Source organism: Crocodylus siamensis, chromosome 7 (assembly GCF_052110815.1).
Source record: "Crocodylus siamensis isolate JL-2025a chromosome 7, ASM5211081v1, whole genome shotgun sequence".
Lineage (NCBI taxonomy): Eukaryota > Metazoa > Chordata > Crocodylia > Crocodylidae > Crocodylus > Crocodylus siamensis.
The window spans coordinates 6171810-6191223 of record NC_143401.1 but is presented as its reverse complement, the minus strand read 5'-3'; the positions used below and the strand labels follow the sequence as shown (position 1 = coordinate 6191223).

Sequence of the window (19414 nt, the reverse complement as noted above, 5' to 3'; positions counted from 1 at the left end):
GCACCATCTTTCCCCCACGGTCGGAAACTACAGCTGACTCATGTCATGCCACCCCCCAGCCTTGCCTGGAAGCTCAACACGGCTCCCCACGACACAGCTAGAGCCACCCAGGTGGGGGGACCTCCTTGCCAACACCCCCCCACAGGCTACTTCGGGCTCGGACAGCCAGCAACCAACCCCTCGCCCTCCGCGGCCCGTTTGCTCTTGCCGTTGCAAGGCAGGCAGCCTGCCCGTTCACACGGGGTATATGGAGCATTGCTGCACCTGCCCACCCAGGAAGTCTTTGCTGGCGGGGGCACGACTCCAGAGGCACCCCGCGGTGACGTGTCAAACCCAGCATCCTGCCCTGCCTGCCTGCGCTGGGCTCTGCCCTGGCACCCTCGGACAGACCCCCCCGTCCGATTTCCCGCCGAGCCTGGAGCCTCTCTCCCCGGCTGCTGGGGTAGCAGCCGGAGGCCAGCACTCCCCGTTCGGCACAGACAAGCCTGGTGCTTGTTTGAGGAGGGAGCTTTTCCCCTCCTCTCCTGGCCTCGGCCCCCACGCACCCTGCCAGCCGCTCACGCCCCGACTCTCCCGCTGCCCCGACAGCCCCGTGGCTGCTCACTTCCCCAGCCCGCGGAAAATGTGATGCAGGATATCGGGCGGGGGGGGGGGTGAATCAATGCGGCTGTGTTCTCCGCCACGGGAGCGTGGGCGCTGCAGCGAGAGGTCTGGGGAACATCCCAGAGCCCTGGAGGAGAGACAGACCTCAGGGACAGAGGCCTGCTCTCTGCCGCGCAGACAGGAGGGGTTTCAGGGCACGGGGCTCGGCTTTCCAGCCTGGTTCTGGGTTCAAGAGCGCGCAGGCTGCCAGGTTCCCGTCTGCGCTACTCAAAGGGCATCCTGGACGTCAGGGGATGTTTGTTGGAGGGGCGAGCTGTGCATACCACCTTCTGCCAGGCCCAAGAGCCCAACCCGCCCTCGCAGGCCCCTATCCGGCGCCTGCTTCCTAGCCGGACAGCCCGGCTCCCAGGCTGGGATGAAGAACCATCGAAAAGCGGGGCTGGATGGGGCCTCAGGAGGTCACCGCTAGTCCAGCCCCTGCCCCGAGACAGGATCATCCCCGGACACGTCCTTGTCTAACCTATTCCTGAAATGGCATGATTCACCCTGTCGCACAGCTGTAAGGCACGCTGCCCAGAGGCACCAAACCTCCACAGGTAAAGCAGGACCAGCCGCTCCCCCCACCCCCCCCACAACACGCCAGTCCTGCTCCATGCACCCCGAGCAGCTGCTGGGTATGGCTGGCTGTGGGGGTACCTCCTGCCCTAAACTGCAGCTGGAAGAGGCCGGACCCCCGTCAGGAAAGGCCGGGAGGACAGGGTCCAGGCAAGCACGCGGGCGGAGGCCGGGGAGGGGAATCCGCTCGCTGCTGTTTGTAAATGCATCTGCTCCCCATTTGGGGCTGGGTTTTGCTCCCTCCTCCCCGCAGGCAGGGACATCCATCAGATGCCCCAGGCGGAGCCGGCCCCATTCGGTCCCTTGGAAGCGAGGCGGCCAGAGGAAACCGTCCCGCAGCGAGCACCCAGTGATTTCACCAAGGCTGCAAGGGAGATGCCTTCAGGTGAAGCGCTGCAGGAAACCTCAGTGCCCGCGGCTGCAGCTCAGCTCCGCCTCGGTGCCTCCCCTGGGCACCCCTAAGCTTCTCCTGGCAGCCGGGGGGACCTCAGGCCAGGCTGGCCTCGTGCTTTCCCTTAAAGTCTCTTAATGTTGCCCTGATATCTGGCTCTAGAAGGCAACTCTCCCCTCCCGGTGCGTGGGGCGTCTGGCCAGCCAGGGTAGGAGGGAGACAGCTCGTCTGGTCCAGGAGATCTCAACTTAAACCCCTCCAGAGCTCCAAGAATAGGCAGCGACAGCAGGAGCTAAGGAGATGTGCGTCTTGTCGCTGAGCACCGCTGTGGCTTGGATCCTCTGGGCACTGGTGGGGGTTTGCTAGCTGGCACAGGCAGTAGGTGGGGTGGGGGGCAGGTTTAGGGAGGGGATGTGCTGGGGTGTGCTCTGCTAGGGCTCGTCTCTGCTGCCCAGGACCCATCAGGCACGGGTTACAGCAGCCCAGAGGCTGCTCTGAGTGACACCCAGGGCTGCGCCGGCCCCTGAATGGGTCTACTTCTCGGAGCTACCTGGCTGCCCTCCCAAGCACGGGGCATACTGGTAGCACCGACTGCCACGTGGAGAGACCGCTGGCACCAGGAGGGAACATTGCTCAGCGACGTGCCGGGTCCTGAGGCCCAGGGACCCCGCAGCCCCCTCTGTGGGAGACAGGGGGCATGGAAAGCTCCCGTGGGCCATGGGGAGCCAGGCCGGAGCCCGCTAGCTGCGCAGCCCAGAGGTAAACACAGGAAGAGCCAGCTTGTCAAGGCCACGGCACCCTGACAGGAGGGGAAGGGCTTGGACAGGCAACAAGACAGAGAGGAAACCGTCCGTCCTTCATATCCTGTCTCTTTGCCGCCAGCAGGTTTCGAGCCCAGACCTCTTGGGCTGCCAGGGGTGCTGCGAGGGAAGTGAAGGCGTGAGCAGACACAGACAGCACCAGGGCGTGCAGCTGGGGGTGGCACTGCTGTACCCAAGCCTGTCCCCTGCCCCATGCAGGGTCCCTCTGCCCAGCACACGTGCCCCAGCAGCTCTGCTTTGGGGGATCAGCTAGTCTGGGACAAGAGCACGGCCAGGGTTGAGCAGACAGCCAAGGAAAGGAGGAGCAAAGAGATGCACCAGGGCCCTGTGCCCAAATGCTAGTGCCTCACCCAAGCCTGCCCGGGCAGCTTCCCTAGATCCCAGCCCTCTTCCACCTGGGAGGCACTTTTCAGGCCTCCTGCAGCTGGAAGCAGCTCTGATCCTCTCCTGCAGCCCCTGGTCCCAGTGGGAGAAACCAGACAGCAAACAGTCCTGCTCCATCTGCCAGATCCTTAATCTCTTCTCCAGCTCTTACCCAGGCACGACCCCTCTCCATCACACACACGGCGCCCTAAGCATTTTTCCAGCTCTTCCTGACATGCCTTCCAGTTGGCCAAGCCCTGGTGCCAGCAAGTCACGCAGTACGCCAGGCACAGGGGCTCTACAGCCAGAGACGTCTGGGAGGGGGGCTGCCACTGCCTGGCTCCCTAAATGCTCTGTCTCACTGCTGGCCTCGTCTAGCTTGTCTACCTGGCTGCAGGCTCCCAGCCCCGAGGGTGGTTGCAGCTCTGCTGCTTCCCAGCTCCTTCCTCCCATGCACCTGCCCCAGTCACCCCCTCTCACCTGGCCCCCCAGGGTCTCCTCCAGGCAGAAGCAGCGGGTGTACACCTTCCCCTCCGACTGAGGGTTGATCTCGATCAGGTTGTTGTTCTGCAAGGCCTCTGCTTGCCTCCGGGTTTTGGGGGCTTCAGAAGGGCACTGTGCAAAGGGGAAATGGGAACTCATCAGCCTGTGAGGCCGGGGTACCGGAGCCATGCAGGGGCTGGGAGCTGAGCACGGCCACCAAGCCCCCATGCACAGACAGGATGCAGGAGGGCAAAACTCAAAAGATCCTCCCCCAGGGACCATTAGGGAAAAAGGACCCCCAGGCTTCGACTGACAGCTGGAGGCAGCAATGGGGATGCACGATCCTCTGCAACAAGGAGCATCTTCCTCCTGCCCGGGGAGGGAGGATGCTCTGGTGCTCAGAGCACCAGGCTGGGATGCAGGCCTTTGTTCAACCCCCAGACTGGCCACAGGCTTCCTGTGTGATCCGGGGGCAAGTCACTGTCTGGGCTGTGCCCAGATGCCAGAGGGGTGACAGCCAAGTATGTATGTGGAGAGAGCCCCACCAGCCCCAGGCGAGACCAAGAGACCTGGGGCTTTCGGGAGACCCCGGACAGTGAGGCTAATACTCACCCCGCCAGCTGAGATCTCGCAGCAGCTTTCCTGCATGGCCAGCTCTGGGCTGCAGTAGATGTGCGCCTGCTGGATGTCGAACTGCAGGGGTGGAAACACGTGGACCCCATCAGAGCCACAAAAAAAGGCAGCCCCCACTCATAGGGAGCCTCTGCATGTCCCTGCCCCGTCTAGAGGACGAACCCTGTTCCCCCTTGCTGCAGGCCACGGGCCCGGGACACGTGTGTGCACACGCACTCCCTCTGACTGCTTTCCTCTCCCTCGCCCCGGCCCTTCCTGCCCAGACTGGCCCTGTCAAGACCCATGCACGGTGACCCACCTGGACTGGCGCGCCCTGCACGGCATCCAGGCCGATGAAGGTGTTGCCCTTGCCGGCCACCGCCTGCCAGGGCTCCAGGGGCTTGGCGGAGATGTAGCTGCAATCGATGTGGACCGAGACCCCCCGGCTCTGCACGCTCAGCACCATCTTGTGCCACTTCTGGTCAAACAGGGAGGTGACCCCCTTCCCGGTGAAGACCGTGCTCACAAACTCCTTCTCCTGGCCCTTGACCTGGAACTCCAGGCTCCTCTCTTTGCCGTGGACTGCCAGGGAGAGCTAGGGAGAGAGGAGATGTGCTGGCTGAGGGCAATTTCTACAGGGGCTGGGGGGGAAAAGACAGCCAGGGCCAGTCATAAGGACAGGGCCCAGTGGGCCGGAGGAAATCTGCAGAGAGTGGCATCTGCAAAGACCCTGCCTGGTAATCGGGTGCTTGGATGGCTAAGGCCAAGCTATCGTGCAACCATTGGCACCAGCCAGGCAGCTTCTTCCACCATGTGGGGTAAGGCCTGGGGCCAGTTGCAAGGCAGGATCCCAAGGTGGCACAGCCCGTGGCACACAGGGGACCCGTTCCACACCTCGCAGGTGGCACTTTGCACAGCAGGTCATTGCTCCCATGCATGGGGACAGAGCAGGGAGCCTGCATCTCCTTGACGCCATGGCTGGCATGGCCCAGAGAGCGCATGACGTTGGCCAACCAACAGCCATCAGCTCCCAGGGAAAAGCTGACTGGCAACCACCCTGCACCTGGTCTATTGGGCGACTCTGGAGCCTGTGCTGTGGTAAAGCCAGTGGGAGTGGGGCATGAAACAGCAAGGGGAAGGCGAAAGCAGGAAAGGAGAGTGCTGCAGGCCCGGGGTACCTGGGGATAGCCCTGCTGGTCGGTGATCTGGAAGAGATACCAGTCCTCCTTGCTGCTCTTCTTCTTCAGGAGCAAAGTGATGACGAGGGTGAATTCCTGAGGCAGGCCAAGGGGGAACACCTGCCTGGGAGTGGGGCAGGGAGAGGAGGAAAAGAGACATCAGTGGAAGCACAGACTAGCATCGCTATGGGGAGCTGTCTCCTCCCTTAGCCCCGCGGGCACAAGCACCTTTCCGGCACGGAGCCTGGCGAGCTGCGTGTGTGTAGGTGTGTGTGTGGACCCACAAGGACATCTCTGCCTCTGAGAGCTTGGATCCACATGCCTTGAGACCAGCCCAGATGCTGCCTGTGCAGGGCTCAGGCTGTGCATGTGCCTGCAGGGGTCTCTGGGAGTGAGACCCACCCATTCATCTGCATCCACATGTGCACACATGCATGCACTGCTGCGTGAGTGAACATGGGCACAGCCATCCAATCAGGTGTGAAAGCGTGTGCCCTTCCATGGGTGTGTGGGCATGAGACCAACTCAGAGGCACGTGGGCATGGGTCACTGCGCACGGATCTTGCAAGTGATGGATATGGGCAGGCGTAAGGATAAAGAGACCCCCCGCACCTTTAGGGCACTCTTGGATTCCTGTAAACCCCCAGCACCATCGCTCCCAAACGCAGCTCCCTTTGGGCATGCAGCAGTGCACCCAGGCCAGGAGATGCGTGGCCGGAGATGCCATCCCCCCTAGACTGCATGTCTCATCAGTGCGTGACGGGAGCCGGGGAGCCTGTGGCTGGAGACCTGGAGGCCACACAGACAGCACAGCTCCGGTCAAAACAGACCCAGCTCGTGTGCTGGCGAGAGGGAAGAAGGGGGGCTGAAGCTGTTTGTCTCAGTGCTGCAGGAGAGAAGCCAGCGCTTTCGAAACAGGAGATAAATCAGAGGCAAACAGCAGGAGGGATAACCAGGCCCAGACAATAGGGGTATGTATACAGGGAGGAAGGGTCCATCGGTTTGTCCTTCTGGCAAGCTCCCAGTGCACCGGTGCTCCTGGGGAAGATGCCCCAGTGCCCCTCCTACAGGACCCTAGCCCCCCCACGTGCCATGCAGCATCTCTCCACTGCACCATCTCCCTCACACACCCATGAGAGCCCTTCCTCCTGTGGGGAAGAGCCCAAACCCCTGCGGCTGGCAAGCGACACAGCCCCGCTCCCCCCCAGGGACTTCCTTCCCTGCACAAACAGAAGCCGCTTCCCACTTTCCATTCCCCTCAAGCCAACAAGAAGGAAAACAGCCCGACCACAGCCCCCGCACTCCACCCCCCGAACCGGGCAGCACCGACAAGTAGGGAAAGCAGCAAGAAGCCCAGGCCAAGACCTGCTCCTCCTCTGCCGTGGCAGCTGCCAGCAGCCGGGCCTACTGCTCCGGGCACCTGGACGGCAGATCAGACAGTGCAGGAGGCCTGGAGGGCTCCGCAGGATGGATTAAGCTGGAGCACGTGCCAGCTCCAGCTGCCGAATTGCTCCTGCTGTTGCAATCGCATCACCCAGGCATGAGTCAGTCCATCTCCGTACAGGATGCTTCTCCCAGGTTCCTGTCCCAGGGCACTGACTGTTTGCATTGGGCTTGGGCTTGGGCATGGCCTGGGCACTTGCAAGATGATGGGGATCTTGTGGCGCTCAGCTCATGCAAAGGGACCTGAAGCCAGACTGCAGGGCATGGGCAGGATCAGAGCAGTGAACTCCCAGCAGGCACAAGGGCATTGGGCCAGGAGGGCTGCGGCAGCTCGTGGGGGGGCCGGGTACAGCAGCTGGAAGTGAAGGGAGATACTTCTCACCCACACAGGGGTCTGGCAGGAAGACTATGTGAGCAGCGGGACCCATCTCCTCAGCCATCAGGGTTTTCCCCGGGTCGGGCGCACTATCAGAATGGCCTCATCCACCCCCAAAATGCAGCTGCATCTGGGGCGGAGCATGACAGCCACTCAAGGCAGCACGAGAAAGTCTGCTACCTGGAGCAAAGTTGCAGGGGAACCTGTGGAAGCAGTGGCACGGTCCGGACACCTGGGTTCTCCTTGCCAGAAGTCACGGGAAGGAGGCAGTGGCCAGATAGGCAGTGGGACCGGGATCCCACCGTGTGCTGCATGATCCAGCGCTCCTGCCCCATCACTGCTGCCCCTTGCTCGGATGGCCGGGCCAAAGGCATTTTGCAAAGGCAGGACTGACTCGCCTATCGCACTCAGTGGGGGTTCAGCTGCAGTTTGGAGAGCCAACTAGGACCCACCACAGCTCCGCTGACCTCCTCTGGCAGCCACCAACACGTCCCACAGATCCCAACCCAGGCTCAGGCGGTGGAGGACCCACATCTGCCCAGCTGGGACCCAGAGGGGCCACCCCTTCCCTGCGTGGCAATAGATGTCGTGTTACTTAATGGCAGCCTCCATGGTGACGTGCACTAGACAGACACAGAGTAGGAGATGGGCCTGGCCCCACGAGCAAATGATACCCACAGAGGCTGGAAGTGCGGAGGCGAGGTGACTCCTCTGAGGTCACACAGAGAGGCTGTGGCAGAGATGGGCAATGACCCTCCTCCCTGCCCTTGCAAAGCCTAAAGCAGGGTGCCAGCCTGCTGGGCTGCAAGCAGGGAGGAAGGCAACCCCAGTCTACACGTTACTGATCCCCAAGCCTCTGGGGCCTCCTCCTGGGTTATAGACACTACTTCCACACACCAAACATGTCCATGGCTCCAGCATGCATCTGCAGACTGCAGGGTGACCCCAGCTCAGAAAGCAAGGGGCAAGCATGGGTCTCCAGGTCCCTTGGACAGGGGGACAGAGCTGACCCCAGCTCCAGCACGGTGCAAGTACCAGGCGAGGGAGGACTCCCACCTCGGCCCCCAGACAAACGTCCGGACTGCAGCCAGGTTTGCTGGCCCTGCTGAGGCTGGTGCTGCTGGCTGGCCTCATCTCCACCACCCCAAGGGTTCCCTGAGTCTCTGCTCTGGAGTGGGACCAATTTCCAGGACTGGGAGCGACTGGGTGGGTAAAAGCTCTGCTGGGAGTTGGCAGCACCCCAGAACTGTCGGAGTCAGCAGGGTGGACAGGTATGGAAAGAGGCTCCAGGGACCCTCAGCAGCTCCCATAGGGGCGGGGATGGCAAGACACTGCTCTGAGGCACTGCTGCCCTTCCAACCTGGTGGCAGACCTTGGGTCATGAGACCCAGCGAGGCAACGGGGCCTGTGCAAGTCTTTGATGGGAGCAGGGATTGAACCCAAGGGCCTAAGACCGAGGATCCTTCCTCCCCACAACTGCCCATCCTCCTAGCAGCTTGCATCCTTTCATGAGATATCTCTGGGCCTGGCTGGGTCCCCAGCCAGCTCTGATGGGACTGAGCGCTGAGGAGCGCTGGGTGAAGGTGGCAACACGGAGGGGAGGCATTCGTACGGCCCATGGCCTGTGCAACCAGCTACCTCTCACGCTTTCGAGGCCGCTGGTCCTGACTCACTTCCATGCCTGGAAGGCTCAAGCAGTCGAGCTCCCAGCACTTTGCACACAGCCCGTGCAGGAAGCACTGGGCAGGGGCACACAATGTACACGCGTGCCTCGCTGGGCACTGCAGAGAGCGGCGACCCCCAGGCCTGTCCCAGCAAGTAGCAGCTACCGCTGGGGAATGGCACGGCAGGACCCGACCCCCCTGCTCGGATGCTCCCAGGCCCTCGATGCAGCCTCTGCAAGCCCAGCACGTGGGAGAGCCCATCCCCAGCCAGCCGCACGCAGGGTCGGGAGGGGAGAGCGCCAGCGGCTCCGTCTAGAAGCTAAGTCAGGGCTAAGCATTTCCATGGGCCAGTCTAGCCCCCTCCCCTGCCGGCGCCTGGCCAAGCGTGGGAGAAAAACACACGCCTGCCGGAGCAGGCATTGCGTAAGCCTGGCCCACTGCCCGGCCCATCGCCTCCCAGCATGATTTACTTTCTAGGATTGAGGCATCCTCAACAGTGCTCACCCTGTGGCCCCAGCCTGAGCCCCCCCTCCAGCTGGCACCTCTGCGCCCTGCCACCTCTCCAACCCCCACCCAGTCCAGGGGGAACGAGCCCCCACTGCCAGCAGCTCTGCAGCACCCATTTGGCATCTCCCACACTGGTGCCATCCAGCCCGGACGCAAGCATCTGGCCTATTCCCCGAGGTCTCGGCTGGGTTACAAGCCGCACCCTTGCCCTGGGTCTCTGCGGCAAATGCCAGAGGAGCTCCCTGCTGCCAGAGGCTCCTGGAGGGCACATCTAGCAAGGGCTGGGCTAGACGGAGTCATGTGTACCCGCCTCCCGCCTGGGATGATTCATCCACCGTAATTCACCACCTGCCATCATGCATGACGCCGGGGGAAGAAGCCAGGGGCAAAGGAACTGCTCCAGGGCCTGCTCTCCATGCACAAGACAGACGGCAGGACGTGCTGCCCAGAAGCAGAGGTTTGGCTCCAGGACTCAGCGAGAAGATCCCACTACTGCTCCACTGTGGCACTGTGCGGCCCTCAGCTGCCGCCCTCCAGCCCCGGGGAAGCCATCCTCTGAGTCCTGCAGTGAGCACAAGTATTGCCAGCTCCCACCTAAGATACCCGTGCTGGAGCCCGGGAGCATGGTTAAGTACAACGCTGCCGGGCTGCAGAGCAACACACCCCCGGTGCTGGGTAACGCCCTGTATAGCTACTGCTGCACCCTCTGTGCACTGGATAACCTCTGCACAGATGCTGCAGCTGTGTCCTCAACCCTCTGCATCCCGGGACCCCCTTCCCTTCTCCTGCTCAGGCTGCACCTCCACGCTGAGGCCGGAGGGCTGCCTCCGCACGGATGCCCCACGCAAGGGCAGCTGGGCTGCTTCCGGTGGCAGCGATGGAGCAGCATAAAACCAGATACACAAAGAAAGGCAGGATGCTGCCTGGGGGCAGGGAAAGCAGCTAACACCACCCCGTGCACTTGCCCAGAGGCCCAGCTCCTGTATATCAGCAGAGATCAATATTCTCAAGCCATGGATCTGCAGAGCCACGCCAGGACCCCCTGCACCCATAAATGTGAGAGCGGGAGGCATCACCGCACTCACGGCAGTCACCCCTGCACGGGTCAGAGCCAGGACAATGGAGCGGTCACCAGACAAGCCAGCTACAGTACGGATGCCCCACAGAGCCAGGCTTTCTGCCCATGATCACACACAGCCGCCTGCACAAAGGGCTCTGGTATGACCCAGGGCATGCAGCGGTGTTTTAGGGCAATGGCCAGTCAGCGCATGACGACTGGTTGGAGGTGAGCAGCCACCAGAAACATGGGCACGTGCAGAGATTTGCGCCTCAGGCACCCAGATTGAAAACAGAGCAAAGCCAAGTAACCCCCAGCCACCTCCCTACCGTGTCCACTCGCTCCCGCCAGCAGGAACCACAGGCATCGCGCCCCACTGCCAAGAGATTCAAGTCCCATCTTCCTGGCCTTTCTACCCACTAACCCTTCATCTCCTGACAGCATTAAGACCCTGGCCACCAAGAAATCAGCCAGACACTCACTCCGTGGGCCGGACCAGGGCAGTGCTGCCCAGCCGCAGGATCAGCGGCCCTTTGGGATTGCGGATTTTCTTGATGGATGAGGTCTTCAGGAGAGCAAACCTTTTAATGAGGTTAAACCCTGTGGGGGAGAGAAAAGAGGAGCCCGGGTGAGACCAGGCCGAGCCAGCAGAGTCCATGGGACCGCATGGGGGAAACGCCACGTGCTGCAAAGCCTGGCAGATCTTCAGAAAAGGGAAAGGAGCCACGGGTCCAGGGCCCCCGGCTCCCCCGGGGCGAGGCTGGGAACCAGGCAGGTTCTGAAGCCAGCCGGGCAGGTGGGCGGATGCCGGCCCCATGTCTCACCTCTGCAAGCTGCTCTGAACCTGACCAGCAGCTTCCAAGGGGAAAAGACATCCTAGCCCAAAGCTCCTGGCCAGCTTCCCTCTGCAGCGCAGAGCTTCTCAGCGCTGAAGGCCCAGACACGGGCACTGCAAAACCTGGGCTCCACGCCTGGCTCTGCCCCAGCTCCCTGCAGGGCCACGCACACCTCGCCCCATCCCCTCCGCCCTGCTTCCCCAAGCACTGCAGAAGGAGGTGCTCAGCATCCCTGGGGCCACGGTTTGTCATAGGCTTCTCTTCCGCCCCCAAGAGACCAGGGCTGTGATTGGTCCCAAGTCTCCTCTCCCGAAGGTGTAATGATGAGTAAGGGGGTTCACTGCCCTCTCCAAATCCCTACTGGATTTGTCTTCCTGGGCCCGGCGCCTCCTCAACACCCCTTGCCCCCCACCTCGGTTTCCCCCAGCAGCTCCACAGCCCAGACCCGAGCACGTGGTGCCCTGCACGGACCCGCCACGCTGCAGACGGACCCTGGCCGGAAGAAGAGGGCTCCTTACCCGTGATGTTGGCATGGCTGTCACTGCTCTGCTCCAGCCTCAGCTCCTCTCGCTGTAGCTGCGGACACAGGTCCCCTGGAAGACAAACTGCTGTCATCGGCTGCTCCCAATAGCTACGTGCGCTCAGCGGGCTGGGAGCTGGGGGGGGGGGGGGGGGGCCTGGGTGTCAGGCTGAGCATGGCTGCATGGATCCCCGTGCTCCAGCCTGTGTCCCGGGGCTGTCCCTTCCATCTGCCCTGTTCACGGATGGATATCCCCTGCCCTGACCCACTTCTGTCCTGGCAGGAATCAGCTTGAACCAGCCTCACAGAAGCCGGAGACTGGCTCTGATTCATGCAACAGCACTGCGTCGCCTCCACTTGCCCCTGGGAAAAAAAATCAGCATCTGCCCAGGGGATCCAGGAACCTGCCAGCACCCAGAGACAAAATGCATTGGGCTCCTGAAATCAAGCCAGTGGCTGATGGAGCAGGACAGAGATGTTGTTTTTGCTCTGGCTTTTGGACCGACTCCGTGCCCAAGACCCCTGCTCGGTTTCAGAGACTGGGCCTGCCTGGCAGGCATTACTGTAATCCAGAGGGCCAGCCAGGCCCAGGCCTGGGACATCCCAAACTGCAATATCCTTTCAGGAGGGTCTGCTCCCCCCTCCCTGGGGCACAGCTGCTCCTCTTTGGAGTATGGAGTCCCGGGGGGCAGCTCCAGGTCTCCAACCCCTGGATCGTGTCCTACTGCCAGGGACTTCCCTGCCAAAGCCTCTTCCTCCACGAATGGCTCCTCCTCATAGCCAACTTTGACCAGAGCGAAGGGGAAAGGGGTCAAGACAAAAGAGAAGGGGGGTGAAAGAGCCGGGCTGGAAGGGACCTCCAGAGGTCATCGAATGCAACGTCCTGCCTGAGGCAGGACCATCCCTATCCAAGCCATCCTGTACACACCCCATCTAGCAGTCCACCCCGACGCAACACAAGATGTAACACTGGTAAAGCAAGGGGACCAGAGCGCCCACCGGCCTGCTGCCGTAAAGGTGGTTCGTATACGCTCCAGAGGTCCCAGGAAGAGGGTGGTGCCCTCTGCTACAGAGGAAGACCAAAGCCCCCTCTGACCATGGGGTACAAACCCCTCTTGACCCCCGATGTGACCCTGAGCAGACGGGCAAGCCAGGAAGCCCCAGGTTTAATTCCCAACAGGAGCACTGGTACTCTCCTTTCCCAATCCCCAGCCTTCGCTGCAGCCAACACGCAATGCCTCTGTGGAAGCAGGGGCCAACCAAGCAAATCCCAGCACATGTAGCAATAAGAAGGGGGGAAAAATCCTTACTGGCATCCTGTGGCAACCAGCAAAGCCCAGAAGCACATATAGCAAAACACAGGCAAAGCTACACCTAGATCATCCCTGCCCGACACCTGTCCAACCTTTTCCTGAACACCTCCAGCGATGGAGAGGCCACAGCTTCCCTGGGCAGCCTATTCCCCTGCCCCGCTGCCCTAACAGCAAAGTTGGGGTTTTTCCCTGAGATCCAGTCTGAACTGACGTGCCTGCAACTTGAAGCCGATGGTCTGCGTCACACTCTCGGCAGCACGGGAGACAAGATGTTTCCTCTCTTCTTTGTGGCAGCCCTTCAAGTATCTGAAGACTCCTATGATGTGCCCCTGCAAGCGCTTTTTCTGCAAGCTGGACACGTCTGCTTCCGTCAGCCTCTTCTCACTGACGATGCCCAAGACCTGTCCCGCTGCAAGGTTACCTGACTCTCCAGATGAGCCCAGCAGGGCTTGGCTTAATCTCAGGCAAGACCACGGGGTAGCCCGTGGCAGCACAGCCCGCGCCGAGCTCGCTGTGGGTACCCCGGGGTGAGGAGACCTGGGGAAGGCAGTGGAGCTGCTGAGCAAAGAGGCAGAAGTAAAAAGGAGACCTGCTGCGAAGAGGGACGAAAGGCACCGCCTGGTTCTCCTCTGGCTTCGTGGAGGGAAAAGGGTCCAGAGGGGTTGTGCCACCCCACATGGGGACGTGCTCCCCAGACAGGGTCTGCTTTGCCCTGTCACCCCTGCTGTCATGACTGGGTGAGCCAGTCTCAGCACTGACCCCAAGGAGTGCTGGCAGCCTCTTTAATCCAGAACCGTGTCCTGTCCGTGCCCAGGGATGCCGGCAACACACCAGCGCACCAGATGGACCTGCTGATTGAACCCACCCCAGGGGCCCCAGCTCCAAAGCCCAGCCCTTAGTCCCTCTGAGGAGCACTGGAAGAGGGTGGGGAACGCTCCAGCCCTGCACTGCCAACGTCAGCTGCTTTGCTGTGGCGGACTTGCAGCCAGTGCTGGGGTGGTAGCTGTCAAACAGCTCACAGCAACACTCCACAACACCTGGAAAGAGTCCGCTGCATCCCTCCAAGCCAGCTGCATGCAATGGTGGGGAGCTGAGATCAGACACTGAGGTTAACCCCTCTGCACCTGTCTCAGGCTGCTGCGCGCTGGAGAGGCCGCAGTGCCTGCTGTGCGGCCTCATCACTCGGCTGATGCTCAAGGCTTGACTTGAGATCTAAGCCGATTCCCAAAATATGCTTTCCGTGGGCTCAGCTGAAGCCAGGGAGGCAGGCCATGGCAGAGACCGGATCCAAGGAGAATCCCAGTTTGTAGAAGCTGGGCAGACAGTTTAGTGCATGGGAAATGGGACATCACATGGGCTTTTGCCACCATAGTAAATGCTGCTTGGCCAGTGAGCAAACAATAGCCTGGGACCCGCGGGTTGGATTTTCACTCAGTAACTGAGACAGGGCCAATTCAGCATGGGAAAGCTGAACCATATGGAAAAGTCTGGACTCAAAGCCAACGAGCCTGGCTCACACAGCAGCTCCCAGCTCCTTGTAGCCTACCCCTAGAGCGAGAAGGATCTGCCGGAGTCTCTACAAAACGCACATCAGGTCCCCCCCGGCAAAGGGCAGCACAGTCTACAGCTGCCTTTAGCAAACTCCTCTGCCCGCCTGGAAACTCAGCCTCCGCAGAGCCACCACGAGACCACTGGACTCGAGAGATGCCATCCAAGGATGCCCAAGGCTGCCTGGTGTCCGGGACCAAGACTGAATGAAGGGGAGAGCGCAGCTCTCTGCATGGAGCTAACCTCCGTATTCCCATTGCCGGGCTGCATCCAAACCTGCTCCCACCCTCCCCACAATTAGCAGGCCAGGCCCAGCCCGTGCTGCTAGTGCAAATGCTCCGATTGCTCGCCCCCACAGGGGTCACTGGCTTAACAAGAAGGCACACAGAGCCCGGGGCCTGGGTCAGCTTTGCTGTCTACAAAATGATGTTGCCGGTGCCTGGAGGAGCAGAGAAGCCCTTGGACGTGCAGCCGATGCCAAATCCTTGCAGAGAACAGAGCCGGTTTCCAGCAATCTGGGCTCCGATGTGCTCGCGGGCAAAGGAGGCTCCCCACGCCCCTCTGGCAGGGAGACCGCGCCGTAGGAAGAGGGACCCGCTCCAAGAGGAGGCCCCGTCAGTGATTTCACCGCTGGCTGCCACCCCGCCCAGCGTGACTCCAGCCTCTTGGCCCGTCTTGCCTGGGCAGGCGTGTCGGGGGATCAGCTGGAGGGGGAGGCTTGTGCACCGCAAGACAGAGAAGTGCATGTGCTCCGGGTTGCGGCATGCCCAGCTCGGCACCTTTGGGGCGCTCCACGCTGGCTCGCCCGCTTCTCCAAGGCCTCCTGGCTGCCAGGTGGGGAGAGCAGGAGGTGATGGAGCAGTTGGGACAGTGGGATCCAGACACGGCATCACAGGAGCCCCAGGGCAGACTCCAACGGGGGCCCGGGCCCTTGAATTCCCCTCCCCTCCTCACCCCCAGCTTCAGGGCTCCTGGCTGAGGTGCCAAGTCCAATAGCCGGCTCCAAATTGCTGAGCCCCTCTGTCAGCTCTCGGCCCAGCCTTCCCTGCCAGTCCCAGCTGGGAGGCTCCATGGAAAGGCACGGGCCTCAGATCTCCGTTGCCACCAAACAGCCATTCGCACCATCACAGACCTTCACGCACACCGCACTGGTGCAAAGGACTGCACAAGAGGCCTCTGCATTGCGAGGAAGAGGGCAGAGACCCCACCAGGCTGGCGGGGTTTTGGGACACTGGTGCTCGAGCTCTTGTCACCAGCTGCCTGCATCACCTTGGTCAGGTTGCTTCCCCTCTCGGTGCCTCAGTTTCCCCACTGAAAAGCAGGGGTGCTATCCCTGGCCTAATTCCAAGGGATGCTCTCCCAGGATGCGTCACCCATCAGACACCAGCTCCTCTCTACCTCAGGAGACACCAGCGGCAGGAGGAGCGAGCAGCTCTCAGCAGGGAGAGGGATTTGCCAACTCTTCATGCCCCAGGGACCCTTCGGGCATCGGGGACTCATGTGCACGGAGGCTGCAGGCCGGAGAGCCAGCGTGCCTCTTAACTAGCCCTGACAGCAGGACAGAGCCCGGAGGAAGAGCTCCCTACAGACAGGACCCCCCACCCCAGCAGGTCACTTCTTGTCCTGTCCATCACTGCTTGAAGGCACCTCCACCCCCACCCCATAAAGCACCTCACCGCCCTGCAGACAGATCCCCTGTGCATGGAAGGGGAGAGGCGCTGGGAACAAGGGAGCACGAAGGCACCCCCAGTGTAGAGCAGTCCCCTGTATTTTGGGACCAGCGTGTCCTAAATGAACCATCCCAGGCTCATTAAATGGAAGCCAGCCTGTCATTTCCGGTTAATAAACCACATAGTGCAGAGGGTGAAGGAGGGAGGTGGGGGTGGCATCCGGGCCCTGCAGCTCCCGCAGGAGCCTGGAGGAGAGGATGGGTCCATGAACCGCTCTGTTAGGTAACGTGGAGGCTGGGGCTGGGGCTGGACAGACACGTGCACACCCACCCTTGACAGCATGGCCCCAGCTGCACTGCCGCCATCCAGCTCCAAAGCACCCCGGGGCACTGTCCTGGGACACACTCTGCCGTCCCATGCAATCAAAGGCAAGTCGGGCCAGAAGAGCCCTCCAGAGGTCATCTAGTCCAGGTCATCAGGTCCTGAGGCAGGACCGTCCCCATCCAAGCCATGCTGCGCAACCTCCTAGCAAAACTGCAGTCAACCCGACGCAACGCAAGATGTAACACCCGAACCTGCCCCCGGGAAAGCAGGGGGGCCACAGCGCCCAATGTCCTGCTTCTAGACAAGGTTGGTTATACACACTGTTGTACGGAGATCCCAGGTAGTGCCACGCACTGCCCCCCACCCCCTCCCAGCTACAGAGGAAAGGAAACCCCCCCGGGCCGTACCAATCTGATCCAGGGGCAGCGCTCCCTCCTGACCCCAAATGCACCGTCAGTCTGACCCCGAGCAGAGGGGCAAGACCCTTTAGCCAGGAGCCTCGGGCTTTGGTCCCAGCCCGGTCAAACCTGGGTGGCTGCAGCCAACACCCAATACCTCTGAGGAAGGCTTAAAAACACCCTGACACATGGAGCAGAAAGGCAAGGGGGGGGCAAACCTCCCTCTGTGAATTCCCCCCTGCCTTCCAGGAGGCAGAGAGGAAGGGTGCCCAGTGGTTAGAGCAATGGCTTGGGCTGTGAGCACGTCACAGGGCCAGGTCCCCAGCTGCAAAGGGACCTAATGAGGTGCAGCGAGGATGAAGGCAGTAAAGGCTGGAGGTGCCCCAAGGCCGGCCTTCCCGAAATGCCCCTTTCTGCAGGGCTGGGGACAGGACCCCACACCGGACTCTGGGCCCCAGCCCCTGGTCTTCTGCACTAGGCCATCCTCTGTGTCATCCGCACCCCAGAGGAACTGGGGCAAGAGAGTAGGGCCTTTTGGGGCTAACGCTTCCCGCAGCTGGGACATGGGCAGGAGCAGAGCAGGGCCTGGGCTGCACCGGTGCCTGCTTGAGAATAACTAGCAGATTCGCAGAGGAACCACGCCAAACCCCCTCTTGCCAAGCACCAAGGGGACCAGGATTCGAACCCAGTGCTTTGCATGCGACGAGCGGCAACCTTCCCTGCAACCCCCTGCCCCTGCAGCCTGGACCCTAGCCACCCTGTATCCCCCGCCTGCTACTGCTCCAGATGCAAGCACCCCAGGCACTGCTGCACCCACACCCCCTAACCCAGCCTGCCCTCGACCGCAGCTTGCTTACCTTCTCCGGACACAGGCAGCTTCCCGCCTCGGCAGGCTCCCAGGAGGCCGGCGATGCAGAGGGCCGAGGCCCAGGTGCCCCACATGGTGCTTCAGAGGGGCTCAGACTTTGCTCTCCCTAGAAGCAAAAGGGGCCGGTGCAAATCAGGTGCCCGCCAAGTGGACGGCTGCTAGGTTTTGCATCGGCAGGACCTTGGCTGGGAGCCACTGGGGCCCCAGAGCAGGCACTTGGCAGCAGGGAATTGGAGGGCAGCTCTGGGCCAAGCACTGGCCTTCCAGGGCGGGCAGAGACAGGCCCAGGAAAGGCACGGAGCTGAGAACCGCGCTCCAGGGGATCAGGCTCAGCCTCAAAGCGCCCCGAACCCCGATCTGGTCCCAGGACCGGCTGTTTGACCCACCCGGCCCGTGCCGTAAGGGGTGGAGGCTGACCCCACAGCACCTCGCCAGCCACCTGCTCTCAGGACCTGCCTCTCCGCTCCCCTCCAGCTCCAGACCCCAGCGAGCGCTGCCCGGGGTGTCACGGGTGCAGCATCTCCCCGGAGCCCCCGAGACTCTGACGGGCCGCGGGCATCGCCCCGCCGGCGTGCAGAGAGGAACAGCCCTGCGTGCAGATGCCACCCAGCCTGGCCCCCACCGGAGCCACCGCTCCACCGGGCAGCAGTCAGGCCCGTTGCTGCGGCCGCCACGCCGAAGCCGACTTCGGGCGACGCGCGTCCTGAACGCACGCGGTCCAAGCGCCCCCGCGCCCCGGGGAAGGTCCCAGACGCAAGCTGCTCGATGCAGTGGAGCGGGGGCCGGTTCAGCAGCCTGCACAGGCCTTGTGGACGCCTGCCAGGGGCTGGTTTCCAGGCAAGGGGGTTTTTTAGCAGGCCCCGAGACGAAAAGCTCCTCCTCCTCCTCCACGACTGTGCTCAGACGTTTCCCTGCGAAGGTCCCGCTCAAGGCAGAAGACCTGAACCAGCCCCACACCTGGAGACTTTGGGCTTTCCTTTCCCTTCTCTCCCTGGCAGCTCAGGCTGTCTTTTCGCCCCGACAGAGGGACGCTCGGTGCCCCCCGATGTCGCCCACCCCGATGTTGCAGCTGATCCCAAAGACACCCCCGCCCCCCAGCAAAGACTCCCCTCGGGCTCCAAAGTCCCCTTCTCCCCCGCCTCGCTCTGCCCCACGCAACCGGGGCCCAACGGGCGGGCAGGGGGTCCTGCTCCCAGCAGCCAGGAGGGCACGGCGGGCACCAGGGTCTTGCCCCCCTGCCCGGTGGAGGCGTAGGGCCAGCCGGGCCAAAGGAAAGGAGGGGACGGAGGATCCGGCGGCGGGAACAGCTGGATGCACATCTGTTCTGCACCCCAGCGGGTGGAGGGCGAGGGGGGTCTGGGATGCAGCAGGGCAGGGCAGGGGTGCCCACGCTTACCTGCCCCGGTGCCGGGCCCGGGCCCCGCCGCTCCCCGGGCAGCAGCGTGCAGCAATGCCGGAGGAGCTGTGCGCGCAGCTGGGACGGGGCAGGGAAACCCCCTCCTTCCCTCCCTGCTCCCCGCCCAGGCCTGACACGGCTGCAGCCGGCTTCCCCGCCCGCCGGCGGCGGGGCTCGAACCCGCGCAGCGCCGAGCCACCCTGGGGAAACAGGCTGGGGACCCTGCGGCCCCCTCCCCTGCTTCCTGTGCAGGGGGAAACTGAGGCCGAGGCAAGGGGACCCCCCTTGCGGGAAGAGCGCAGCGCGGGGTGCCAAGGGGCCCATGGGCCCGTCAGGGCAAATGGGCACGCGTGGGGTCAGAGGGCACAGCCCGGTGCCCGGGGTGCCCTGGCCGCTGTTCCCCAGCCCCAGTTGCTGGAGGGAGCGAG

The 19414-nt window shown here is 62.5% G+C and overlaps 1 protein-coding gene across 4 annotated transcripts in view; it reads right to left on the bottom strand.

The window, feature by feature from the left end:
- The window catches only part of COL16A1 (collagen type XVI alpha 1 chain), a 61318-nt gene extending 42230 nt beyond the window's left edge, over positions 1–19088 (bottom strand). For 2 of the 4 annotated variants that reach the window (XM_090057932.1, XM_090057935.1), the window contains exons 1-8: positions 18987–19088; positions 17580–17696; positions 11468–11542; positions 10596–10713; positions 5067–5190; positions 4208–4483; positions 3889–3969; positions 3274–3408 (exon numbers count right to left, since the gene is read on the bottom strand). In XM_090057932.1, coding sequence (XP_089914058.1) covers positions 3274–3408; positions 3889–3969; positions 4208–4483; positions 5067–5190; positions 10596–10713; positions 11468–11542; positions 17580–17664 — 894 coding nt within the window. In that variant the 5' untranslated portion in view covers positions 17665–17696; positions 18987–19088. Of the gene's footprint in view, positions 1–3273; positions 3409–3888; positions 3970–4207; positions 4484–5066; positions 5191–10595; positions 10714–11467; positions 11543–17579; positions 17697–18017; positions 18390–18986 lie in introns of those variants that run through there. The other 2 variants (XM_090057933.1, XM_090057934.1) reach the window with 2 other exon arrangements.
- Positions 19089–19414: the final 326 nt, after the last annotated feature.